The sequence below is a fragment of the Coregonus clupeaformis genome, chromosome 33 (assembly GCF_020615455.1).
Source record: "Coregonus clupeaformis isolate EN_2021a chromosome 33, ASM2061545v1, whole genome shotgun sequence".
NCBI classification, from domain to species: Eukaryota; Metazoa; Chordata; class Actinopteri; order Salmoniformes; family Salmonidae; genus Coregonus; species Coregonus clupeaformis.
This window is the reverse complement of record NC_059224.1, coordinates 1,188,319-1,213,656: the sequence shown is the minus strand read 5'-3', so window position 1 is coordinate 1,213,656 and position 25,338 is coordinate 1,188,319. Positions and strand designations below refer to the sequence as shown.

General features: G+C 48.4%; 1 protein-coding gene across 1 annotated transcript in view; it reads left to right on the top strand.

Moving 5' to 3' along the window:
* The window catches only part of LOC121556353 (copine-7), a 72,430-nt gene that overhangs the window by 34,623 nt on the left and 12,469 nt on the right, over positions 1 to 25,338 (top strand). The window contains 7 exon segments of the mRNA XM_045210100.1: positions 17,029 to 17,103; positions 20,402 to 20,485; positions 20,581 to 20,670; positions 20,823 to 20,921; positions 22,327 to 22,413; positions 23,115 to 23,174; positions 24,306 to 24,439. Coding sequence (XP_045066035.1) covers positions 17,029 to 17,103; positions 20,402 to 20,485; positions 20,581 to 20,670; positions 20,823 to 20,921; positions 22,327 to 22,413; positions 23,115 to 23,174; positions 24,306 to 24,439 — 629 coding nt within the window.

Here is a 25,338-nt window from a genome sequence, read left to right as displayed (position 1 = left end):
GGCAACACAGACTTTCAACTCCCTCCAAAGATTTTCTATGGGGTTGAGATCTGGAGACTGGCTAGGCCACTCCAGGACCTTGAAATGCTTCTTACGAAGCCACTCCTTCGTTGCCCGGGCGGTGTGTTTGGGATCATTGTCATGCTGAAAGACCCAGCCACGTTTCATCTTCAATGCCCTTGCTGATGGAAGGAGGTTTTCACTCAAAATCTCACGATACATGGCCCCATTCATTCTTTCCTTTACACAGATCAGTCGTCCTGGTCCCTTTGCAGAAAAACAGCCCCAAAGCATGATGTTTCCACCCCCATGCTTCACAGTAGGTATGGTGTTCTTTGGATGCAACTCAGCATTCGTTGTCCTCCAAACACGACGAGTTGAGTTTTTACCATCTGACCATATGACATTCTCCCAATCCTCTTCTGGATCATCCAAATGCACTCTAGCAAACTTCAGACGGGCCTGGACATGTACTGGCTTAAGCAGGGGGACACGTCTGGCATTGCAGGATTTGAGTCCCTGGCGGCGTAGTGTGTTACTGATGGTAGGCTTTGTTACTTTGGTCCCAGCTCTCTGCAGGTCCTTCACTAGGTCCCCCCGTGTGGTTCTGGGATTTTTGCTCACCGTTCTTGTGATCATTTTGACCCCACGGGTGAGATCTTGCGTGGAGCCCCAGATCGAGGGAGATTATCAGTGGTCTTGTATGTCTTCCATTTCCTAATAATTGCTCCCACAGTTGATTTCTTCAAACCAAGCTGCTTACCTATTGCATATTCAGTCTTCCCAGCCTGGTGCAGGTCTACAATTTTGTTTCTGGTGTCCTTTGACAGCTCTTTGGTCTTGGCCATAGTGGAGTTTGGAGTGTGACTGTTTGAGGTTGTGGACAGGTGTCTTTTATACTGATAACAAGTTCAAACAGGTGCCATTAATACAGGTAACGAGTGGAGGACAAAAGAGCCTCTTAAGAAAAAGTTACAGGTCTGTGAGAGCCAGAAATCTTGCTTGTTTGTAGGTGACTTTCAAGTAGAGGTCTAAGATACTTGACTGAAAGGAAGTGCTTTGATAAATTCAAATGGTTATTACTTTACTGTATAGGTTGGGTAACACCAGTGGTGTATGATAATAAGTGATGAATTCTAAAATGATAATTTGGTTTCGTTACGTGAACAATGGGATATCATTTTTACTATTAGGATGATGGATTGAATAAACATTGGTTATAAGTATGAAGTTATTAAACAATAGGTTTATATTTTAAAAACATCATGCAACAGGTTGCAATGATTAAAGTAATAGTAAATTGGGAATATACAGTAATAATAATAATATAATTTATTCTTTGTTGCTAGGCAGAAGACTTAGGTGACCTAGTGTCGAAGAGCTTGCTCTTACTTCAATCCATGGCTGTCTTTTGTCTCCCTTCAAACATTGTAAAGGGAGCGGCACCAGGGTTGAGCGGAGTTCAGGCTAAAACCTGTCTCTCCTTTGCTATCTTCTTGATTGATTACAGCATGAAGGGGGGTTTGTGTTAGGTTTGAAATATTTAAGTATGGACCTGTCATGTCCAACCATCAGTCTTCAGGTCAAGCCCGGGAGGGCCGGGGTAGAACAGAGTTTGAACTAAACATGAGTGTTTTTACAAGATAAGAGATTGATTGATTGGATTACTATTGATTCTGAACTGGGTGAAAGTCGAATTTAGCCGCCATAAAAGACAAAGGAAGTGGGAGGAGCAATAATGAAGCAAGGGACAGTCTCAAAAATAAATAAGGGATGGCAATTGGATGATAAATTACCAATATTACCTAAGTGATTGTTTAGGTAGGTGGTAATATTGACACATGAGCAGAACTATGTGTCAAGAGGGGGGAAGAGGCTAATGGTAGGATTAAATAATATACGAAGGAGAGGACCAAATACTTTTTTTTAAAAACAAATTTTATTTAGATACAGTCTAGAAAGAGAATACTGATGTGAGCGGTATGTCAGAGGTTTTGTGACCCACAGGTGAACTAAAGGAGAAGGTGACCCACTCTATCTAACCAGGTGACTGGTGAGCATCCAGTCCCTAAAGAAGAAAGACTGGAAGCAGGCCTGTTGGGAAGGGCCCTATCAGGTTGTATTGGTCACTGCCTTTGCCATTAGAATAGCAGAAAGAGCAACCTGGGTCCACGTTACCCACTGCAAAGGTAAGAACACATACAAGCACCACTGAACCCATGCAGAGTTAGAGAGAAGAACTGCACCAATAGGGTCTGGGGATCACCTCTGTTAACGAAGATCTCCTACCCCGACCTATCATCACTGTAGTGTGTTCTCATGGTGTGAGTATGGGGTGATACCAAGCAGAAAGACTGAGGACAGGAGGGGGTTGGCGGTTTTTGGGAAGGGGGGTAACTTGAGCTGCATCATAGTCTCGGCAATGGTCTTGATATGTCAAGATCCACCACCAATTACGCTATGCCCTTACCATTGTTAAGAAGTAAAAGAGAAGAGAAGCGACCCGACATACTGACCGTCAAGGACGGGAGGCCTACAAAATGGGAGTCAGAGAAGGGCAGACTGTAGGATTCAAAATAAAGGTTAGGGACGTAGCCAACGGGTGGGGTACATGTCAATAAGCAAGCAACGTGGGATTATAAAATCCCATTGTATTTATGTTCAGCTCCCTCGGCGGATTGTTCCTGGGCTCAGGTGTTTAGACATACTTGGGGACGGAGAGATGAGACGGACGGACGGACGGACCATTCTTGCTGGTTGTGGACCTTGAATCATTTATGATTAAAACCAGAGCCTTACAACCCCTGGTAATGATTCAAGCTTAGGTTGAATTAGAGATAGAAATTCTCATGACAGTTCCTCTCTCCCCTCTCCCCTATCCCTTCTCCCTAAGTTCCTCTCTCCCTAAGTTCCCCTCTCCCCTCTCCCTTCTCCCTAAGATCCTCTCTCCCCTCTCCCTAAGGTCCTCTCTCCCTAAGTTCCCCTCTCCCCTCTCCCTTCTCCCCAAGTTCCTCTCTCCCCTCTCCCTTCTCCCTAAGTTCCCCTCTCCCTCTCCCCTCTCCCTAAGTTTCCCTCTCCCTCTCCCCTCTACCATCTCCCTCTCCCCTCTCCCTTCTCCCTAAGTTCCTCTCTCCCTAAGTTCCCCTCTCCCCTCTCCCTAACTTCCTCTCTCCCTAAGTTCCTCTCTCCCCTCTCCCCTATCCCTTCTCCCTAAGTTCCTCTCTCCCTAAGTTCCTCTCTCCCCTCTCCCTAAGTTCCTCTCTCCCTAAGTTCCCCTCTCCCCTCTCCCTTCTCCCTAAGTTCCTCTCTCCCTAAGTTCCCCTCTCCCCTCTCCCTTATCCCTAACTTCCTCTCTCCCTAAGTTCCTCTCTCCCCTCTCCCCTATCCCTTCTCCCTAAGTTCATCTCTCCCTAAGTTCCCCTCTCCCCTCTCCCTTCTCCCTAAGTTCCTCTCTCCCCTCTCCCTAAGTTCCTCTCTCCCTAAGTTCCCCTCTCCCCTTTCCCTTCTCCCCAAGTCTCCTCTCCCCTCTCCCCTCTCCCTAAGTTTCCCTCTCCCTCTCCCCTCTCCTCTCTCCTCTCTCCTCTCTCCCCTCTCCCCCTCTCCCTAAGTTTCCCTCTCCCTCTCCCCTCTCCCCTCTCCCTCTCCCCTCTCCCCTCTCCCCTCTCCCCTCTCCCCTCTCCCTCTATTCAATTCAAAGGGGCTTCATTAGCATGGGAAACAAGTTTACATTGCCAAAGCAAGTGAAATAAACAATAAACAAAAGTGAGAAGACACAAAACAACATCAACCAAAAACGATTAGAATGTAACAGAAAATATTGAACTCAAAACGGTTTCAAAAATATAAAAACATTTCAAGTGTTATATTACCAGCTATGTACAGTGTTTTAGCAATGTGCCAATAGTTGTAGTACGAGTAGTAGTGGAAGATAAATAAACAGATATTGGTGGTATTTACAGTGTTGTTTGAGCTCCACTGGTTGCCCTGTTTTCATGGCAACGGGCCACAAATCTTGCTGCTGTGATTGCACACTGTAGTATTTTGCCTAACAGATATGGGAGTTTATCAATGTTTGATTTGTTTTCAAATTCTTTGTGGGTCTGTGTGATCTGTGGGAAATATGTATCTCTAATGTGGTCATACGTTTGGCAGAAGGTCTGGAGGTGCAGCTCAGTTTCCACTTCATTTTGTGGGTAGTGGGAACATAGCCTGTCTTCTCTCGAGAGCCAGGTCTGCCTATGGCGGCCTCTCCCAATAGCAAGGCTATGATCACTGAGTCTGTGCATAGTCAAGGATTTTCTTCATTTTGGGTCAGTCACAGTGGACAGGTATTCTGCCAATGTGTACTCTCTGTTAAGGGCCAGATAGCATTCCAATTTGCTCTGTTTTTCGGTTGATTCTTTCCAGTGTATAATGACACTTATGTGTCAAATAGTTATATTTTTGTTTTCTCATAATTTGGTTGGGTTTAATTGTGTTGCTGTCTTAGGGCTCTGTGAGGTCTGTTTGTGTTTGTGAATAGAGCAACATAACCAGCTGGCTGAGGGGACTCTTCTCTAGGTTCATCTCTCTGTAGGTGAAGGCTTTGTGGTGGAATGTGTGGGCATTGCTTCCTTTTAGGCGGTTGTAGAATTTAACAGCTCTGCATGCATTGTTTGGGGTTTTGCGTTGTACACAAAGTATATGTTTAGCAGAATTCTGTATGTAGAGTCTCAATTGGGTGTTTGTCCTGTTTTGTGAATTCTTGGTTGGTGAGTGGACCCCAGACCTCACAACCATAGAGAGCAATTGCTGCTATAACTGATTGTCTATAACTGAAGTCTTTTTAGCCAGATCCTAATTGGGATGTCGAGTTGTATGTTCCTTTTGATGGCGTAGAAGGCCCTTCTTGCCTTATCTGTTAGATCGTTCACCACCTTGTGGAAGGTACCTAGTCTGTCTTGTTGATGTTTAGGCCGAGGTAGGAATAGTTATTTGTGTACTCTAGGGCAAAGGTGTCTAGATAGAATTTGTATTTGTTGTCCTTGTCACGGTTTACTACGCCAGAACCCAGAAGCAGACCAGGACAAGGTACTTAGAGAAAAAGGTGAGTGTTTATTAATTGACTTCCGAGTGAGGCTGAATAATCCAGGGACAGAGCGGGTGGCGTGGATGGGTTGTTGAGGGTGCAGTGGTAGGTCCAGACATGGCTCGGCAGCCGCCGACCATCAGGCAGAGGTTGGGTGAAGGTTCCGGGTGAGATACTGCAGACAGAACAAAACGGAGGTGAGTACACAGCAATTCAACAAGGTGCAAAACAACAAAAACTAACGCTAGAACTCAAGGCTGATACGCTGACAAACATACTGTTCATGGCTAACGATCCGGCAGGAACTGGATGTTCGGCCAGAGCCTAAGAAGGGTGATGATCAGGACCAGGTGTGCAGATTGCTGATGGGATGCAGGTGCGGAAAACAAGAGCGCTCCCCGGAGCGTTCCCGAACCCTCGGGAAACTGGAGATTACGAACAGGAAAAACTAGTCACCAGACAGGACCCGACTCAGACAGCCGGGATCGTTACAGTACCCCCCTCCGAGCCAACGCCACCGGGCGGACTCCCGGAGCGCCAGGATGGAGGCGGTAGAAGTCACTGATGAGGTCCGCATCTAGGACCTGTCGCCGGAATCCAACTCCTCTCCTCAGGGCCATACCCCTCCCAGTCCACGAGATACTGGAAACCCCGGCCCCGCCGTCTGGAATCCATGATGCGACGCACCGTGTAGGCAGGACCACCTCCGATCATCCGAGGAGGAGGAGGAGGAGGCGGAGGAGGCAACAGAGGACTGAGGAAGACAGGCTTGAGGCAGGAGACATGAAAGGTGGGATGGACTCTGAGCGTCCTCGGTAGTTTGAGTCGAACTGCCACTGGATTGATCACCTTCTCCACCACAAACGGACCAATGAACTTCGGTAACAACTTCCTAGACTCAGTCCGTAACGGAAGATCCCGTGTGGCCAACCAAACCCTATCTCCGATGGTATAGGTGGGAGCGGGGATCCGGCGACGATTCGCCTGGAGCTGATACCGGTCCGAAACTCCTAAGGAGTGCCTTTCTGGCCCGATGCCAGGTCCGGTGGCAACGACGAATATGGGCCTGAACAGAAGGCACTGAGAGCTCCTTCTCCTGAGAAGGAAACAGGGGAGGTTGGTAGCCATACAGGCACTGGAAGGGAGACATCCCAGTGGCAGATGTAGGAAGAGTATTGTGGGCATACTCAACCCAAGGCAACTGAGAGACCCAGGAGGTGGGGTTGGAAGAGACCAGACAGCGTAGCGTGGATTCCATCTTCTGGTTGGCTCTCTCCGCCTGACCATTGGATTGGGGGTGAAAACCAGATGTGAGACTGACTGTAGCTCCAATGGCCAAACAGAAGGACTTCCAGACAGCAGAGGTAAACTGAGGGCCACGGTCGGAAACGATATCACTGGGCAAACCGTGGACCCTGAAAACCTCCCTAACCAGGATCTCGGACGTCTCCGAGGCAGACGGAAGCTTGGCAATTGGCACAAAGTGGGCGAACTTGCTGAATCTGTCCACGATAGTCAGAACGACCGTGTTCCCCTCAGAAGCGGGCAACCCAGTGACGAAGTCCAGGGCCAGATGCGACCATGGTCGCGCGGGAATAGGAAGGGGGTGAAGTAGTCCAGAGCTGGGCCGATTGGTACTCTTATTCTGCGCACACACTGGACAGGCAGCAACAAACCCCCGAGTATCCTCGGCCATGGCAGGCCACCAAAAACGTCTGCGAAGAAACGCCATTGTCCGAGCCACGCCAGGGTGACAAGCCATCTTGCTGGCGTGGGACCATTTGAGAACAGCCGGACGAACCGACTCAGGCACAAACAACCGACCGGGTGGACCGTTACCGGGACGGCCTGAGTCCGAAGGGGCCGCCAGCACCTCCTCCTCAATCTTCCACATAACTGCTCCCACGACGCAGTTCCGGGGGAGAATAGTCTCGGTCTTGGACCCACTCTCCTCCGTCTTGGAGAACATCCGGGACAAGGCGTCCGCCTTGCCGTTCTTAGATCCAGGTCGGAACGTCAGGGCAAACTTGAATCGTCCGAAAAACAACGCCCACCTGGCCTGACGGGAGTTGAGACGTTTAGCCAATTGCACGTAAGCAAGATTCTTGTGGTCAGTCCAGACAATAAACGGTTGCTCCGCCCCCTCAACCAGTGGCGCCACTCCTCCAAGGCAAGTTTCACCGCGAGAGCTCCCGGTTACCCACATCGTAATTCCTCTCCGCAGGCGAAAGGCGACGAGAGTAGTAGGCGCAGGGATGGAGTTTACTGTCCGTGGAGCATCGCTGCGACAGGATGGCGCCAACTCCCACATCAGACGCGCGTCCCACTTCAACGACGAACTGACGGGCCGTGTCCGGTTGAGAGAGAATCGGTGCGTTGGTGAATCGCCTCTTCAAATCCAGAAACGCTCGATCCGCCTCCGGATTCCACTTGAAGGTCCTGATACTGGAAGTCAAGGCAGTTAACGGAGCGGCCACACGGCTGTAATCCCGGATGAATCTGCGGTAGAAATTCGCAAACCCCAAAAATCTCTGGAGCTGCAATCTCGTACCGGGCTGGACCCATTCCAGAACCGCTCTAACCTTCTCCTGGTCCATCCTAATCTCTCCCCTGGAGATGATGTACCCGAGAAAGGATGTCGTGTGGGCGTGAAACTCGCACTTCTCGGCCTTCACGAACAGGCGATTCTCCAACAATCGCTGCAGAACCTGCCGGACATGCTGGACGTGGTCGGAAGGTTCCTTCGAGAAGATCAGAATGTCATCCAGGTAAACAAACACAAAGAGACCGATCATATCTCTCAGGACGTCGTTCACCATACTCTGGAATACCGCTGGAGCATTGGTCAGTCCAAACGGCATCACCTGATACTCAAGTGACCCATCGGTGTATTGAAACCCGTCAACCACTCGTCCCCCTCTCTGATCCGGACCAGGTGATACGCATTGCGTGAGGTCTAGCTTGGTGAACACCGTAGCACCCTGTAAGGAGTCGAAGGCAGAACTCATCAAGGGCAGGGGATACTTGTTCTTGACCGTGATGTCATTCAACCCCCGATAATCAATACACGGTCGAAGAGAGCCATCCTTCTTACCCACAAAGAAGAATCCTGCCCCCAGGGGTGATGACGAGGGACGAACGAGACCAGCAGCTAGGGACTCCTTGATGTAGGTCTCCAACGCCTCACGTTCAGGTCGGGAGATACTGTATAACCTTCCCTTGGGGTAGACAGCTCCAGGGACCAGGTTGATGGCACAATCATATGGTCGGTGGGGAGGGAGTGACAGAGCCCTCTGCTTACTGAAAACTTCCCCCAAATCGTGATATGTCTCGGGAACCAGGGACAAATCTGGGGGTTCAGCCTCAATCACCTGACTGGGAACCGAATGGGGGCAGGCAGTCTTGAGACAGTTAGCATGACAATCAAGGCTCCAACTCGTTACCTTGCCCGTCACCCAATCGAACGTGGGATTGTGTTCCTTCAGCCAGGGGTATCCAAGGACCAGAGGAACATGGGAAGACGGCAGAATGAAGAATGAAATCATCTCAGAATGATTCCCCCGACAACCGCATCTTAACCGGTTCAGTCCTCATCGTGATACGTGCCAGACTACTGCCGTTCAGAGTGGTCGCTTCAATGGCTTCCGCAATTGCTCCTTGGAAAGCCCCAGCTGTTCCACCAACTCGGCATCAAGAAAGCTTCCATCGGCACCTGAATCGATAAAAGCGTTAGCGCTAAGCTCTGATTCCTGTTCACAAGGGTAGCCGGGAAACGGGGTCTGACAGAGGTACTGAGAGGTTGAAACTGGCTCGCTAAAAGTCCTCCCAACTTTAGCGAGCCGGGCAGTTTGACGACCGCCGGGAACAGGTGGAGATGTAATGTCCCGAGCTACCACAGTAGAGGCAGCAGTTGGTCTGACGTCTATGTTGACGCTCCTCCTTGGTTAACCCGTGCCGCCCCACTTGCATGGGTTCAGAATCGGGAGAGAGGACCTCTCCACTAATCCATACTGCATAAGGAAGGAACGGCATCTTCCCAGCTCCCCCTCATATCTATCCGGCGTCGGAACCTCGGGCTCACGGAAGGACACAGCTCCCGAAGCGGCAGGCGAGATGGGTGAAACCGGTAGTGGATCCTCCACCGGAAACTTGCGTTGGTTCTGGACCTCCGTCAGACCGGTAGAAAGGTTCCGAACTGACAACGCGATCTCCTGTAGTACCGTGCTATGATGGCCCAACATCTTCTCCTGATGGGAAATGGCATGGCGAACAGAGTCCAGGTCCGCTGGGTTCATACTGGCCGGATCGTTCTGTCACGGTTTACTACGCCAGAACCCAGAAGCAGACCAGGACAAGGTACTTAGAGAAAAAGGTGAGTGTTTATTAATTGACTTCCGAGTGAGGCTGAATAATCCAGGGACAGAGCGGGTGGCGTGGATGGGTTGTTGAGGGTGCAGTGGTAGGTCCAGACATGGCTCGGCAGCCGCCGACCATCAGGCAGAGGTTGGGTGAAGGTTCCGGGTGAGATACTGCAGACAGAACAAAACGGAGGTGAGTACACAGCAATTCAACAAGGTGCAAAACAACAAAAACTAACGCTAGAACTCAAGGCTGATACGCTGACAAACATACTGTTCATGGCTAACGATCCGGCAGGAACTGGATGTTCGGCCAGAGCCTAAGAAGGGTGATGATCAGGACCAGGTGTGCAGATTGCTGATGGGATGCAGGTGCGGAAAACAAGAGCGCTCCCCGGAGCGTTCCCGAACCCTCGGGAAACTGGAGATTACGAACAGGAAAAACTAGTCACCAGACAGGACCCGACTCAGACAGCCGGGATCGTTACAGTCCTGGTTAAGGGACCTTATTTTTCTCTTTACTGAGATTCACTGTCAGGGCCCAGGTCTCACAGAATCTGTGCAGAAGATCTAGGCGCTGCTGTAGGCCTTGCTTGGTTGGGGACAGAAGCACCAGATCATCTGCAAACAGTAGACATTTGATTTTAGTCCAGAAGGGTGAGTCCGAATGCTGCAGACTGTTCTACTGCCCTTGCCAATTCATTGATATACAGTACACTGAGTGTACAAAACATTTCCACTGACCAGGTGAATCCAGCTGAAATCTATGATCCTTTATTGATGTCACTTCTTAAATCATTTTCAATCAGTGTAGATGAAGGGGAGAAGAGAGGCTAAATAATGATTTTTAAGCCTTAAGACAATTGAGACATCAATTGTGTATGTGTGCCATTCAGAGGGTAAATGGGCAAGACAAAATATTTAAGTGCCTTTGAACGGGATATGGTAGTAAGTGCCAGGCGCACCGGTTTGAATGTGTCAAGAACTACAACACTGCTGGGTTTTTCATGCTCAACAGTTTCCTGTGTGTATCAAGAATGGTTCAGCCAACTTGACACAACTGTGGGAAGCATTGGAGTCAACATGGGCCAGCATCCCTGTGGAATGCTTTCAACTCAATATTAGGAAGGCATTCCTAATGTTTTGTACACTCAGTGTATATGTTGAATAGGGTGGGGCTCAAGCTGCATCCCTGTCTCACCCCACAGCCTTGAGGAAGAAAATCTGTGTTTAACTTAACTCTCTCTCTCTCTCTCTCTCTCTCTCTCTCTCTCTCTCTCTCTCTCTCTCTCTCTCTCTCTCTCTCTCTCTCTCTCTCTCTCTCTCTCTCTCTCTCTCTCTCTCTCTCTCTCTCTCTCTCACTATCACCTCCATCTCATTCTCTCTTGTATCTCAGACACAAAAAACATTTGTGTTTTTTTAGCTAAACTTAGCTTGTCTGTAATATTCCTTTAAATATGCAGAATAATACACTTTTTTTGCGATTAGTACATTCCTTTTGGGGGCCAACCAAATGGTCTTGTGGACGAACTTTGGACCCAGATCCCATGCAGTCATTTGGTCAGCTCTGTATTACAGTAATGGAACCACATTCGTTTCTGGGCTTGAGGGAGCTTTCTGTTGAAGTTTAAAAGTAATAACACTCCTCAACATTTTATGTGACATATTTAGATTGGCTTCAAGGTCCTGTCCACATTACATTTACATTTATGTCATTTAGCAGACGCTCTTATCCAGAGCGACTTACAAATTGGTGCATTCACCTTATAGCCAGTGGGATAACCACTTTACAATATGTAATTTTTTGGGGGGTGGGGTAATGGGGGGTAGAAGGATTACTTTATCCTATCCCAGGTATTCCTTAAAGAGGTGGGGTTTCAAGTGTCTCCGGAAGGTGGTGAGTGACTCCGCCGTCCTGGCGTCGTGAGGGAGCTTGTTCCACCATTGGGGTGCCAGAGCAGCGAACAGTTTTGACTGGGCTGAGCGGGAACTGTGCTTCCGCAGAGGTAGGGGGGCCAGCAGGCCAGAGGTGGATGAACGCAATGCCCTCGTTTGGGTGTAGGGACTGATCAGAGCCTGAAGGTACGGAGGTGCCGTTCCCCTCACTGCTCCGTAGGCAAGCACCATGGTCTTGAAGCAGATGTGAGCTTCAACTCGTGTGCGGAGGAGCGGGGTGACGTGAGAGAACTTGGGAAGGTTGAACACCAGACGGGCTGCGGCATTCTGGATGAGTTGTAGGGGTTTAATGGCACAGGCAGGGAGCCCAGCCAACAGCGAGTTGCAGTAATCCAGACGGGAGATGACAAGTGCCTGGATTAGGACCTGTGCCGCTTCCTGTGTAAGGCAGGGTCGTACTCTCCGAATGTTGTAGAGCATGAACCTACAGGATCGGGTCACCGCCTTGATGTTAGCGGAGAATGACAGGGTGTTGTCCAGGGTCACGCCAAGGCTTTTTGCACTCTGGGAGGAGGACACAACGGAGTTGTCAACCGTGATGGCGAGATCATGGAACGGGCAGTCCTTCCCCGGGAGGAAGAGCAGCTCCGTCTTGCCGAGGTTCAGCTTGAGGTGGTGATCCGTCATCAGCACTGATATGTCTGCCAGACATGCAGAGATGCGATTCGCCACCTGGTTATCAGAAGGGGGAAAGGAGAAGATTAGTTGTGTGTCGTCTGCGTAGCAATGATAGGAGAGGCCATGTGAGGATATGACAGAGCCAAGTGACTTGGTGTATAGCGAGAATAGGAGAGGGCCTAGAACTGAGCCCTGGGGGACACCAGTGGTGAGAGCACGTGGTGCGGAGACAGATTCTCGCCACGCCACTTGGTAGGAGCGACCTGTCAGGTAGGACGCAATCCAAGAGTGAGCCGTGCCGGAGATGCCCAACTCGGAGAGGGTGGAGAGGAGGATCTGATGGTTCACAGTATCAAAGGCAGCAGACAGGTCTAGAAGGACAAGAGCAGAGGAGAGAGAGTTAGCTTTAGCAGTGCGGAGAGCCTCCGTGACACAGAGAAGAGCAGTCTCAGTTGAATGACCAGTCTTGAAACCTGACTGGTTTGGATCAAGAAGGTCATTCTGAGAGAGATAGCAAGAGAGTTGGCTAAAGACGGCACGCTCAAGAGTTTTGGAGAGAAAAGAAAGAAGGGATACTGGTCTGTAGTTGTTGACATCGGAGGGATCGAGTTTAGGTTTTTTGAGAAGGGGTGCAACTCTCGCTCTCTTGAAGACAGAAGGGACATAGCCAGCGGTCAAGGATGAGTTGATGAGCGAGGTGAGGTAAGGGAGAAGGTCTCTGGAAATGGTCTGGAGAAGAGAGGAGGGGATAGGGTCAAGCGGGCAGGTTGTTGGGCGGCCGGCCATCACAAGTCGCAAGATTTCATCTGGAGAGAGAGGGGAGAAATAAGTCAAAGCATAGGGTAGGGCAGTGTGAGCAGGACCAGCAGTGTCATTTGACTTAACAAACGAGGATCGGATGTCTTCAACCTTCTTTTCAAAATGGTTGACGAAGTCATCCACAGAGAGGGAGGACGGGGACGGGGACGGGGACGGGGACGGGGACGGGGACGGGGGGTTCAGCAGGGAGGAGAAGGTGGCAAAGAGCTTCCTAGGGTTAGAGGCAGATTCTTGGAATTTAGAGTGGTAGATAGTGGCTTTAGCAGCAGAAGCAGAGGAATAAAATGTAGAGAGGAGGGAGTCAAAAGATGCCAGGTCCGCAGGGAGTCTAGTTTTCCTCAATTTCCGCTCGGCTGCCCGGAGCCCTGTTCTGTGAGCTCACAATGAGTTGTCAAGCCACGGAGCAGGAGGGGAGGACCGAGCCGGCCGGGAGGATAGGGGACATAGAGAGTCAAAGGATGCAGAAAGGGAGGAGAGGAGGGTTGAGGTGGCAGAATCAGGAGATTGGAGGGAGAAGGTTTGAGCAGAGGGAAGAGTTGATAGGATGGAAGAGGAGAGAGTAGCGGGAGAGAGAGAGCGAAGGTTGCGACGGCGCATTACCATCTGAGTAGGGGCAGAGTGAGTAGTGTTGGAGGAGAGCGAGAGAGAAAAGGATACAAAGTAGTGGTCGGAGACATGGAGGGGAGTTGCAGTGAGATTAGTAGAAGAACAGCATCTAGTAAAGATGAGGTCAAGCGTATTGCCTGCCTTGTGAGTAGGGGGGGACGGTGAGAGGGTGAGGTCAAAAGAGGAGAGGAGTGGAAAGAAGGAGGCAGAGAGAAATGCGTCTGTCACACCCTGGCCTTAGTTATCTTTGTTTTCATTAATATTTAGTTAGGTCAGGGTGTGACATGGTGAAGTATGTGTTTTGGTTTGTCTAGGGGTTTGTAGGTTTAATGGGGTAATATCTTGTCTAGGTGTTTGTATGTTGATGGCTGCCTAGATTGGTTCTCAATTGGAGACAGCTGTGGTTTATTGTCTCTAATTGGGAGCCATATTTAAGGCAGCCATGGGCATCATGTGTTTGTGGGTAATTGTCTATGTAGAACGTTTGTTGCTTGTCTGTGCACTTACGTTATTTAGCTTCACGGTCGTTTGTTGTTTTGTAAGTTTTGGATAGTGTTCGGTTTCGTGTTTTGCTCTCTTCCAAGATTAAAGAGATGTATTTTGCACACGCTGCGCCTTGGTCCAATCTCTCACAAGAAGACGATCGTGACAGAATTACCCACCAATCTAGGACCAAGCGGCGTGTCAAGCGGCAACAGGACCCACCTACACAGGATTCATGGACATGGGAGGAGATACTGGATGGAAAGGGTCCTTGGGCACAACCGGGAGAAGTTCGCCTCCTTCGTGAAGAGCTGGAGGCAGCTAAAGCCGAGAGGAGGCGATATGAGGAGGCAGCACGGAGGCAAGGCTGGAAGCCCGTGAGCACTACCCAAGAAATTTTTAGGGGGGGGCACAGGGCATGGACGACGGGGCTGACGGAGGCAGAGAAGGGGCGAATTCAAAAGGCCACCAGGTTACGGGGGCCACTGGTCAAAGTAGGGAGAGGAGATGTAGAGGCACGGCGAGTGGTACTGGGGTGTATTACCAGTCCGGTCCGGCCCGTTCCAGTTCCCGGGTAGAGCCAGTGGTGTGTGTCCCCAGTACGGTCCGGCCTGTTACGACCCCTCGCACCAAATGGACGGTGCGCGTCGCCAGCCCAGCCCGGCCAGTTCCTGCTCCACGCACTAAGTTAATGGTGCGCGTCGCCAGCCCAGCCCGGCCTGTCCCTGCTCTACGCACTAAGCCTACGGGGTGCGTCGCCAGCCCAGCCAGGCCTGTTCCTGCTCCACGCACTATGTTAACGGTGCGCGTCGCCAGCCCGACCCGGCCTGTTCCTGCCACTCGCACCAAACCTACGGTGCGCGTCGCCAGCCCGGTCCGGCCCGTCTCTCTTCCCCGCACTAGCCCTGAGATGCGTGTCCTCAGCCCGGGACCACCAGTTCCGGCACCACGCACTAGGCCTTATGTGCGTCCCCAGGGTCCAGCATGCCCTGTTCCTTCTCCCCGCACTAGCCCTGAGATGCGTGTCCTCAGCCCGGTACCTCCAGTTCCGGCACCACGCACCAGGCCTATAGTGCGTCTCGGCCGGCCAGAGTCTGCCGTCTGCCCAACGGCGCCTGAACTGCCCGTCTGCCCAACGGCGCCTGAACTGCCCGTCTGCCCAACGGCGCCTGAACTGCCCGTCTGCCCAACGCCGTCTGAACTGTCCGTCTGCCAAGCGCTGCATAAGCCGCCCGTCTGCCATGAGCCTTTAGAGCCGTCCGCCAGACCGGAGCCGCTAAAGCCTTCCGCCAGACAGGAGCCGCTAGAGCCTTCCGCCAGACAGGAGCAGCCGAAGCCTTCCGCCCGACAGGAGCAGCCAGAGCCTTCCGCCAGACAGGATCAGCCAGAGCCTTCCGCCAGACAGGATCAGCCAGAGCCTTCCGCCAGACAGGATCAGCCAGAGCCTTCAGCCAGCCATGAGCAGCCAGATCCGTCAGCCAGCCATGAGCAGCCAGATCCGTCAGCCAGCCATGAGCAGCCAGATCCGTCAGCCTGCCATGAGCAGCCAGATCCGTCAGCCAGCCATGAGCAGCCAGATCCTTCAGCCAGCCATGAGCAGCCAGATCCGTCAGCCAGCCATGAGCCGTCCAGCCAGGATCCGCCAGAGCCGTCCAGCCAGGATCCGCCAGAGCCGTCCAGCCAGGATCCGCCAGAGCCGTCCAGCCGGGATCCGCCAGAGCCGTCCAGCCAGGATCCGCCAGCCAGCCAGGATCCGCCAGAGCCAGCCAGCCAGGATCCGCCATTTAGTCCGGTGCTGCCCCTTAGTCCGGTGCTGCCCCTTAGCCCGGTGCTGCCCCTTATCCTGGTGCTGCTCCTTATCCTGGTGCTGCCCCTTATCCTGGTGCTGCCCCTTAGTCCGGTGCTGCCCCTTAGTCCGGTGCTGCCTCTTAGTCCGGTGCTGCCCCTTAATCCAGTGGGGTTAAGTTGGAGGGTGGTCATTTGGAGGAGGCTACGAAGCGGGTAGTGACTATGGTGGGGTGGGGACCACGACCAGTGCCAGAGCCGCCACCGTGGACAGACGCCCACCCAGACCCTCCCTAGACTTTATGCTGGTGCGCCCGGAGTTCGCACCTTAAAGGGGGGTTATGTCACACCCTGGCCTTAGTTATCTTTGTTTTCATTAATATTTAGTTAGGTCAGGGTGTGACATGGTGAAGTATGTGTTTTGGTTTGTCTAGGGGTTTGTAGGTTTAATGGGGTAATATCTTGTCTAGGTGTTTGTATGTTGATGGCTGCCTAGATTGGTTCTCAATTGGAGACAGCTGTGGTTTATTGTCTCTAATTGGGAGCCATATTTAAGGCAGCCATGGGCATCATGTGTTTGTGGGTAATTGTCTATGTAGAACGTTTGTTGCTTGTCTGTGCACTTACGTTATTTAGCTTCACGGTCGTTTGTTGTTTTGTAAGTTTTGGATAGTGTTCGGTTTCGTGTTTTGCTCTCTTCCAAGATTAAAGAGATGTATTTTGCACACGCTGCGCCTTGGTCCAATCTCTCACAAGAAGACGATCGTGACAGCGTCAAAGGTAGACGTAGGGAGGTTAAAGTCACCCAGAACTGTGAGGGGTGAGCCATCCTCAGGAAAGGAACTTATCAAGGCGTCAAGCTCATTGATGAACTCTCCAAGGGAGAGCTTGAATGGGCTAGTGACTGTGACAGCATGGAATTCAAATGAGGAGATAGACAGATGGGTCAGGGGAAAAAGAGAGAATGTCCACTTGGGAGAGATGAGGATTCCTGTGCCACCACCTCGCTGACCAGATGCTCTCGGGGTATGCGAGAACACATGGTCAGACGAGGAGAGAGCAGTAGGAGTAGCAGTGCTTTCAGTGGTAATCCATGTTTCCGTCAGCGCCAAGAAGTCGAGGGACTGGAGGGTAGCATAGGCCGAGATGAACTTAGCCTTGTTGGCCGCAGTTCCAGAGGCTGCCGGAGACCTGGAACTCCACGTGGGTCGTAATATCTCTGTCTTTTTCCTTCTCTCCCTCCACATGTCATATGACAGGCTGTCTGCCTCCGGAAAATAACATATTGTCATTGGGCAAAAATGTTACTTACACATTTTTTTTTCTTTCTTTCAGGTACATGCTGAAGAAATTTCTGGCAACAATGGATATGTTGAACTGTTCTTCTGTGCCAAGAAACTGGATGATAAGGTAAGGGATTATGGGCCTTCTCTTGATGGAAATGCCAATATAGATCATGGGTGAATTTGTGTTTGCTGGCTGTTGAACCTCTCTCCTGTGAATGTGATTTCAAGATTGTATCTATCTCTTTTTGACATAATCAGTAATTAATCAGACAAGAAAGATTTAAACAATGATGATATAGATTTTCTACACTTATAAATGCAACATTTATTTAGATCCATATGCTTCACACTGTATTTACTGGAGGCATATGACATAAAGGCATACAACATACATTTCAGCATTTGTTCTATTAAGTCTGAATTGAACTTGGCTTTCTGTAAATGCTGGTTCCCCGTTGAGACAAGCATTGTGAGAATGGTGTGTCATGGACTCTTGACAGAGAGCCAGAGGAATATGAGGGTGAGATCAGTGTGAGGTTTGCTTAGTTCAGTGTGTTTGTTTGTGTGTGTGTGCTTTCGTGCGTGCGTGTGTGTAAGGGGTGTTACTGCGTGGTTCTCTGTTTGCAAACAGCCCCTCCACACAAAGCATCCCACAATGCACCACTGGCCCTGAAGCTCTGCAGGTGTCTGTTCTTCCTACAACAGCAACAAGCCGTACCCGAGCGCCTCTGCGCTTATCCTCCCACTCTCTCTCTCTCTCTCTCTCTCACTCTCTCCCAAATCTCTCTCTCTCTCTCTCGCAAATCTCTCTCTCTCTCTCTCTCTCGCAAATCTCTCTCCTTGTCTCTCAGCTAATATCTCTGTATTTTTCCTTCTCTCCCTCCTTTTCTCTGCATATCTCTCAGGGTCTTCCTCCCTCTCACTTTGTCTGCCTCAGGCTAAAACATACTCTGAGTGATTATCTGCAATATATGGAAACAAAACACATATACACACACACACACACACACACACACACACATATATATATATGTATATGTATATGTATATGTATTTTGTTTTCTACCATTCCATTTTTGTCTGCCATTTATGAATTTACGCATTTCAAGTAGCCTGGCTATGAAAGGCTGCCTTGCAATATCCAAAGGACATGATCGACCTGTCCTTTTCAACTCTAAATTCCTGCGCCCTCACACAAGATGAGGAAATCAATCCAACATGGGGCTCTCTGTGCAAAGACGGCACAGACAGCGGTATTTTTTCAATAAATGTATTGACGGATAAAAGCAATGGACAACGCATGGTGAGCTCAGAAAGAGGGAGTTTGTTGTCGGTAGAGCATTTAGGAGGGTTACGAAAGATATTTGGCACCAGATTTTGGGAGCTGGAGCACTGAGGCACCTACAGTAGAGCTGGCACACCCACACAAGGCTCAAGGCAGAAGGTTCATATCTCAGTCAACAAGACTGGAATAACTCTCTGACATCAATGATTATAGCAGAAATCTTCTTCCTGCCTCTCTATGCTATCAGAATGCTACCAAGCAAAGGGTGCAATTGGCCTCGGACTCCACGCAGTGTTGGAGAAAGTTAACAGGGAGTGGAGGTAAAGTTCTGCTTAGTGTGTATTCATCAGAGCAGAGCCCAGACTCGTTTGTAATGCATTTATTAGAATTAGCAATTTACAGTCCTTTTGATTGGCTGATTGGACCTAACCCAATAGAAAAAGGGTAATGATGAGCAATTCCATGTGGAAATAAAAACTATTTCTAATTGCACTGTTTGTGATTTAGACACAAATAATATTGCTAATCGAATCTTCAGTGTACATTGGAGGCAGGGAAACTCATCAGTGGTGGTATGGTGTGGTTTAAAACATTCTCTTTCCTTGTCTTATTGACATGATTACATTTGAGATGCCCGAGCCTGTCAGCAAACTAATTTAACTCTACACTCTTAGAAAAAGGGTTCCAAAAAGGTTATTCGGCTGTCCCCATAGGAGAACCCTTTTTGTGATCCAGGTAAAAGCACTTTCTGGTTCCTGGTAGAACCATTTGGGGTTTCATGTATAACCCTCTGTGTAAAGGGTTCTACATGGAACCCAAAACGGTTCTACTTGGAACCAAAAGGATTCTACCTGGAATCAAAAAGGGTTATTCAAAGGGTTCTCCTATTGGGAAAGCTGAAGCACCATTTTAGGGGGGAGTCAGAGAGGGGGAGATGGAAAGTGGGAGAGAGAGAGGGGGGAGAAACAGAGAGGGAGGGAGAGAGAGTGGAAGGTAGAGAAAGAGAGAGATGTGGGGGGATGGCCACATGCTCAGGCAGATTAATTGCCAGGCTACTATCTTTGTATGGAATCTGTCCGTTCCAATGACTTTGAGGATCCCATTACACTGAGAGATATGACTCTAATAGACTATGCACATGATCTATACCACACAGGCTATAAATACTGCCTGCTTCACAATGGCGATCAGCTGTGCTAAGGCACTTTAATATTGTAGTTGATTTACCAGCACAATGGTTGATGGCTCAGACAAAGTACCTTTTCAAAGTTTTGCATTTAAACATCTTGAATGTTTAACCTTTTGTTTTCAAAGTACTTGAGAAGTGAGATTCGTAGAAATGATATATTTATTGTAGTTGCAAAGAGTTACTGTGACAACCACAGTATGTCCAACATGGATCAGGCAATGATATAATACTGAAATGCTGCCTGAAACGCTATCCAAGGTACTGAACAAACTGTTGGAGGACATTATGGAACTTAGAACATTATTAAACTCAGTAGACCGTGCTGGTCAAAGGTATAGGTAACTTAATTAATGGTGCTGATTATATACGTGGTGAGAGCTGTTATTGCTGGACAGGGATTAAATGTTGACAGACAAATGCACTTGCAATGCACGTCAGTCCACAGGGACGCACGCCGCTGGCAAAGGTTGCCGTGACAACGAGATGAGGGAGCTACCTCCCTTGCTTTCCTCCCTGGCTGTCCCTGTGGAGATGTATCAGGCTAATGTGCCCCCCTCTCACTCACTCTCACACACTCTCTCTCCCTTCCTTCCTTCCTTCCTTTCTCTAACACTCTCTCACACACAGACACTACACAATGTACAGAAATACTGAAGAATCAATTGACCCAAATAAGCTGTAGATGCTCTCAGCCTTGACTTGAGACTCAGTCAAATGACTCTTTCACGCCTTTTTCCTGATTTGATTTGTCACGGCAGTGAACAATGCACCACATGCGCAGGCAGGGGACAAGCTGTGTCAAATGTAGCACCAGGAGGACCAAGCTGACATGATGGCATCTGTGTACGTGTGATTTCAGGGACCTGTTTGTTGTTTGATTGTTTGAGATAAATGAATTTCTCAACCAGGATTAGTGTTTTATGTTTGACTGGTTTGTATATTTGGCAGGATCTCTTCAGTAAGTCAGACCCCTTTTTGGAAATATATCGAATCAACGATGATGGGACGGAACAGCTCGTTCACAGAACTGAGGTAATAGACACATTCATTCCTCCTCTCTGTATCTACCTCTCCTTCTCCATGTGTGGTGAAAGTTACTCATGTCTAATGTGCTCTTGCTGTTGCAGGTGATCAAAAACAACCTGAACCCAGTGTGGGAGCCCTTTAAAGTGTCTCTCATCTCTCTGTGTAGCTGTGATGAGGACAGGAAGCTCAAGGTAAGAAACACAGGAAGTCATAGTGTGATGGTTTTACATTGCTGCTGTGGTATTGATTAATGAATGAACGAACTGGTGAATGAACTAACTTACTGGTGAATGAACAGTAAATATTAGAGGGTTCTGTCTGTCACTGTCTGGTTGTGTCACAGTGTCTAGTTTGGGATTACGACTCCAGGGGAAAACACGACTTCATCGGAGAGTTTTATGCCACCTTCCGAGAAATGCAGAAAATTGGCGGTGGAAGCAAGGTCAGTCGAAAGGAGAGAGAGTGCTGTCAGTCACTGTTGAATGTTTGATGTGTGTCACTGATGTGCCACTTAGTGCATTCGGAAAGTATTTAGACCCCTTGACTTTTTGCACATTGTTACGTTACAGCCTTATTCTAAAATGGATTAAATATGTTATTCTCATCAATCTACCCAAATACCCCATAATGACAAAGCGAAAACAGGTTTTTAGAAATGTTGGCAAAGGTGCATCCTGTTTCCATTGATCATCCTTGAGATGTTTCTACAACTTGATTGGAGTCCACCTGTGGTAAATTCAATTGATTGGACATGATTTGGAAAAGCACACACCTGTCTATATAAGGTCCCACAGTTGACAGTGCATGTCAGAGCAAAAACCAAGCCATGAGGTCGAAGGAATTGTCCGTAGAGCTCCGAGATAGGATTGTGTTGAGGCACAGATCTGGGGAACGGTACCAAAAAATGTCTGCAGCATTGAAGGTCCCCAAGAACACAGTGGCCTCCATCATTCTTAAATGGAAGAAGTTTGGAAGCACCAAGACTCTTCCTAGAGCTGGCCTCCCGGCCAAACTGAGCAATAGGGGGAGAAGGGCCTTGGTCAGTCTGACAGAGCTCCATAGTTTCTCTATGGAGATGGGAGAACCTTCCAGAAGGACAACCATCTCTGCAGCACTCCACCAATCAGGCCTTTATGGTAGATTGGCCAGATGGAAGCCACTCCTCAGTAAAAGGCACATGACAGCCCGCTTGGAGTTGGCCATAAGGCACCTAAAGGATTCTCAGACCATGAGAAACAAGATTCTCTGGTCTGATGAAACCAAGATTGAACTCCTTGGCCTGAATGCCAAGCGTCACGTCTGGAGGAAACCTGGCACCTTCCCTACAGTGAAGCATGGTGGTGGTAGCATCATGCTGTGGCGATGTTTTTCAGTGGCAGGGACTGGGAGACTAGTCAGGATCGAGGGAAAGATGAACGGAGCAAAGTACAGAGAGATCCTTGATGAAAACCTGCTCCAGAGCGCTCAGGACCTCAGACTGGGGCGAAGGTTCACCTTCCAACAGGACAACGACCCTAAGCACACAGCCAAGAAAACGCAGGAGTGACTTCGGGACAAGTCTCTGAATGTCCTTGAGTGGCCCAGCCAGAGCCCGGACTTGAACCCGATCGAACATCTCTGGAGAGACCTGACAGAGCTTGAGAGGATCTGCAGAGAATAATGGGAGAAACTCCCCAAATACAGGTGTGCCAAGCCTGTAGCGTCATACCCAAGAAGACTCAAGGCCAAACGTGCTTCAACAAAGTACTGAGTAAAGGGTCTGAATACTTATGTAAATGTAATATTTCTGTTTCTTTCATAACTCATAACTATGTTTCTGTATGATCTGTCTACCTCTTGTATTGAAGGTCACATGGGATTGCATGAATCCAAAGTACAAACTGAAGAAGAAGAACTACAAAAACTCTGGGGTGGTCATCCTCAGTGATCTCAAGGTTAGAGCCAACCGTTTCAGCTCCTGCTCAGCAACTCTCCACTATCTAATACATAGAGAATCATCCCCATCTCTGTGCTATTCTGTTGTACGCTCTCACAACATGTACACATAGTGCTAATTCGTAATTAATTTGTACTGCTCATTTTAGAAATGTGTTCATACTCAGTTTACTGTCCACCCCCGCTACCCAATTCTGTAAATGACTACATCTGTGGATGGCTGTCACCATTCTTTCCCCCTATGTTTTTAGTTCACAGGTCTTTTAAAAATGAAACGTTTTTTATTGGTATAGCTGTTTTTGTGTCTCTTGGGCCTACTGTTTAGGCAGTTTATCATTTAGATTATTTTATTTGGATTCATTAGTTTACTGGGGCCCAGCTCATTTGATTGCCGCTGTCTCAGTTTGAATCCCCTGTCGCCACCACTGGGTGTGTGATCTCTAACGGGCATGGAGATCACACACTGCACATCACAGAGCTGCTGCCTTCAGACTAAATTAAATCATCACCATTATAATGTTTGTTTAACAGAAATTGCTACTGAGTAGTGGTTTAATAACAGTTTTAAAATACATGTTCTTTTGTAAATGGAACAGCCATTGGTTAAAACTGGAATCCATCTAAAAACATTGAGTACTCCACCAAGTCCGAACCCCCACCCTCTGGGGTTTAGTTTAAAAGCTTCCTCTCTGTTCTGCAGCTTCACAGAGTGTATTCCTTCCTGGACTACATCATGGGAGGATGCCAAATCCACTTTACAGTAAGTTGAGCAGCCAATGCGTGCACTAGCATGTCATCATCACTTAGCAGCGTGGTACAATGCTATGCTAATCTTCAAAGATGTACGATCCACTGACTGCCTACACATTCAGTACATATTAATGGTTGCTTACCTTCGTTAAGGTGTTGGAATAGACAATAGGCCTAGTATTTTAACCTGCCTGTGAAATTTAAATCAGTGTTCCATTTCCAGGCTACGTGCTGTGATCAAGGCCAGTGTTTTGATTAAATGCTACATTCTCTAAGTGTGAAACATTACATTCTGCATTTTTTAACTAATGAAACATTACCCTGCTGACTGGCATTTTCCGGTGTACCCGGATACTTTTCTCACTGGAGGATAGCTCCTTAGAAGGATAACTGAGGCAATAATTCGTATTAATTTAGGGGAACTGCTATGTTAGGAGCACTGCTTCATTGTTGCATAGACATCCTTTGGTATCACTTACCACAGATATAGAACACTATAGAAGTCCTTTGATAATGCACTAATGATTTTAAAAAAAATACCTGCAGAATATTTGTATGATCATTTCCCTTGTTGAGAAGTTCTGCAGTTCTCCCTGTGCTCGTATCTTTAGCACTGCTGACGTCAAAGAAGTGAAATATATATGTCCTTTGCCACTCCTTCTTACATGCCCTCAATGTATCCTGCACATATGTTGGTCGTATAAATTGCTCTGAGAACATCTGTTCAATGACTGGACATTAAAATGGAAATTTAACAGACGGCTTCAGCAATGTTCATTTACATATCTTAGATATTTATGTTTTCACCATATATTATACAGATTCATTTGCGTAAGCAGTTATACAATTATGCTTGAGGACATGATAGCGATGATGTTACAGTATTTAAGACTTTATGAGGCTGCTCCCGGGTTGCAAAGTCAAGTCACTCAATGACGCAGGCTCCAGACACTTACACAATGGAAGTCAGTTGACATGTCATAATCTTCCTCTATAGAAACACAAGTTTGACAGAGAACTGTACAGAATAGCCTGCTTCAACACAACCTGCAGTGACAGGTAGACCCTAGGTCTAGTGTTTATGGTGTTTGGTTTTACTTTGCAATGTTTAGTGTCTTCTATGAATCTGTCATTGCTCTAGGTGGCCATTGACTTCACGGCCTCCAACGGAGACCCTCGGAACAGCTGCTCCCTACACTACATCAACCCGTACCAGCCCAACGAGTATCTGAAGGCTTTGATAGCAGTGGGGGAGATCTGTCAGGATTATGACAGGTTAGTCAGCACCACGGCTCTCTGCCCAGCCTTAGCCGGATCTCTATCCTGTGGGGCTGCTCTCTGTATGTCTACCAATGGGAAATTGAACTTTTTACATTTGGTAGATGTCTCATAATGTACCGAGCCAGTGGCTCTACTCCAAGCCATGAGGATGTAATGGAAATCGTGGAATAGAATTCTGAGGATTCTTTCTACTACTCACTGAAGCATGAGTTGGAAAATGAATGATAGAGTTGAACAATTATTACAATGATAAGGCCTTGATTCAATCAGATCGAGTGATAACTCACCTTGTTTTGGCGGTGTTGAGGGTGTAACTGCGGTATCAGCTGGCAAATCAGTGTGTGGCTGTTCTTGTGTGTTAAAAATCACTCCCTTCCTATTATCCCTACCGCGTTAGAAGTTCAAAACGGCGATAGAAAGGGTGCATGTTTTCATGTTAATTTGGATTGGGATAGGCTATCAGTCTAATGGGGGTGTAGACAATATAACATCACGCATTCGAGTGTCTGAACTTGTAACGCGGCTGCATGGGATTTGTCAGATATAAAGTCGGGTGTGGTTTTGCTGCATCCAATGGCAGTGTCCGAGATAAGGTAACAGGAGCCGCTTGTGGATTTGACAGCTCTAATGCAGTTCCACCTCTGACACCGCCAAAACAACCGCTATGCGGATGTCGGCTAGCATGGATCTGATAGAATCTAACCCTAAGTCAGCCACTTGATGTCATACATTTCCTCCGTGAAATCTAAGACTTCTGCCAGATAATACGAAACTGCAAAAAAATTAAAAAACATCCCATAAAATAGAAACAGTAATTTTCACGCATTAATTAAATTAAGGTCCATCTGCAATTCTCATGCCCACTGCCAACACTTTCATTAAATCCCTATAGT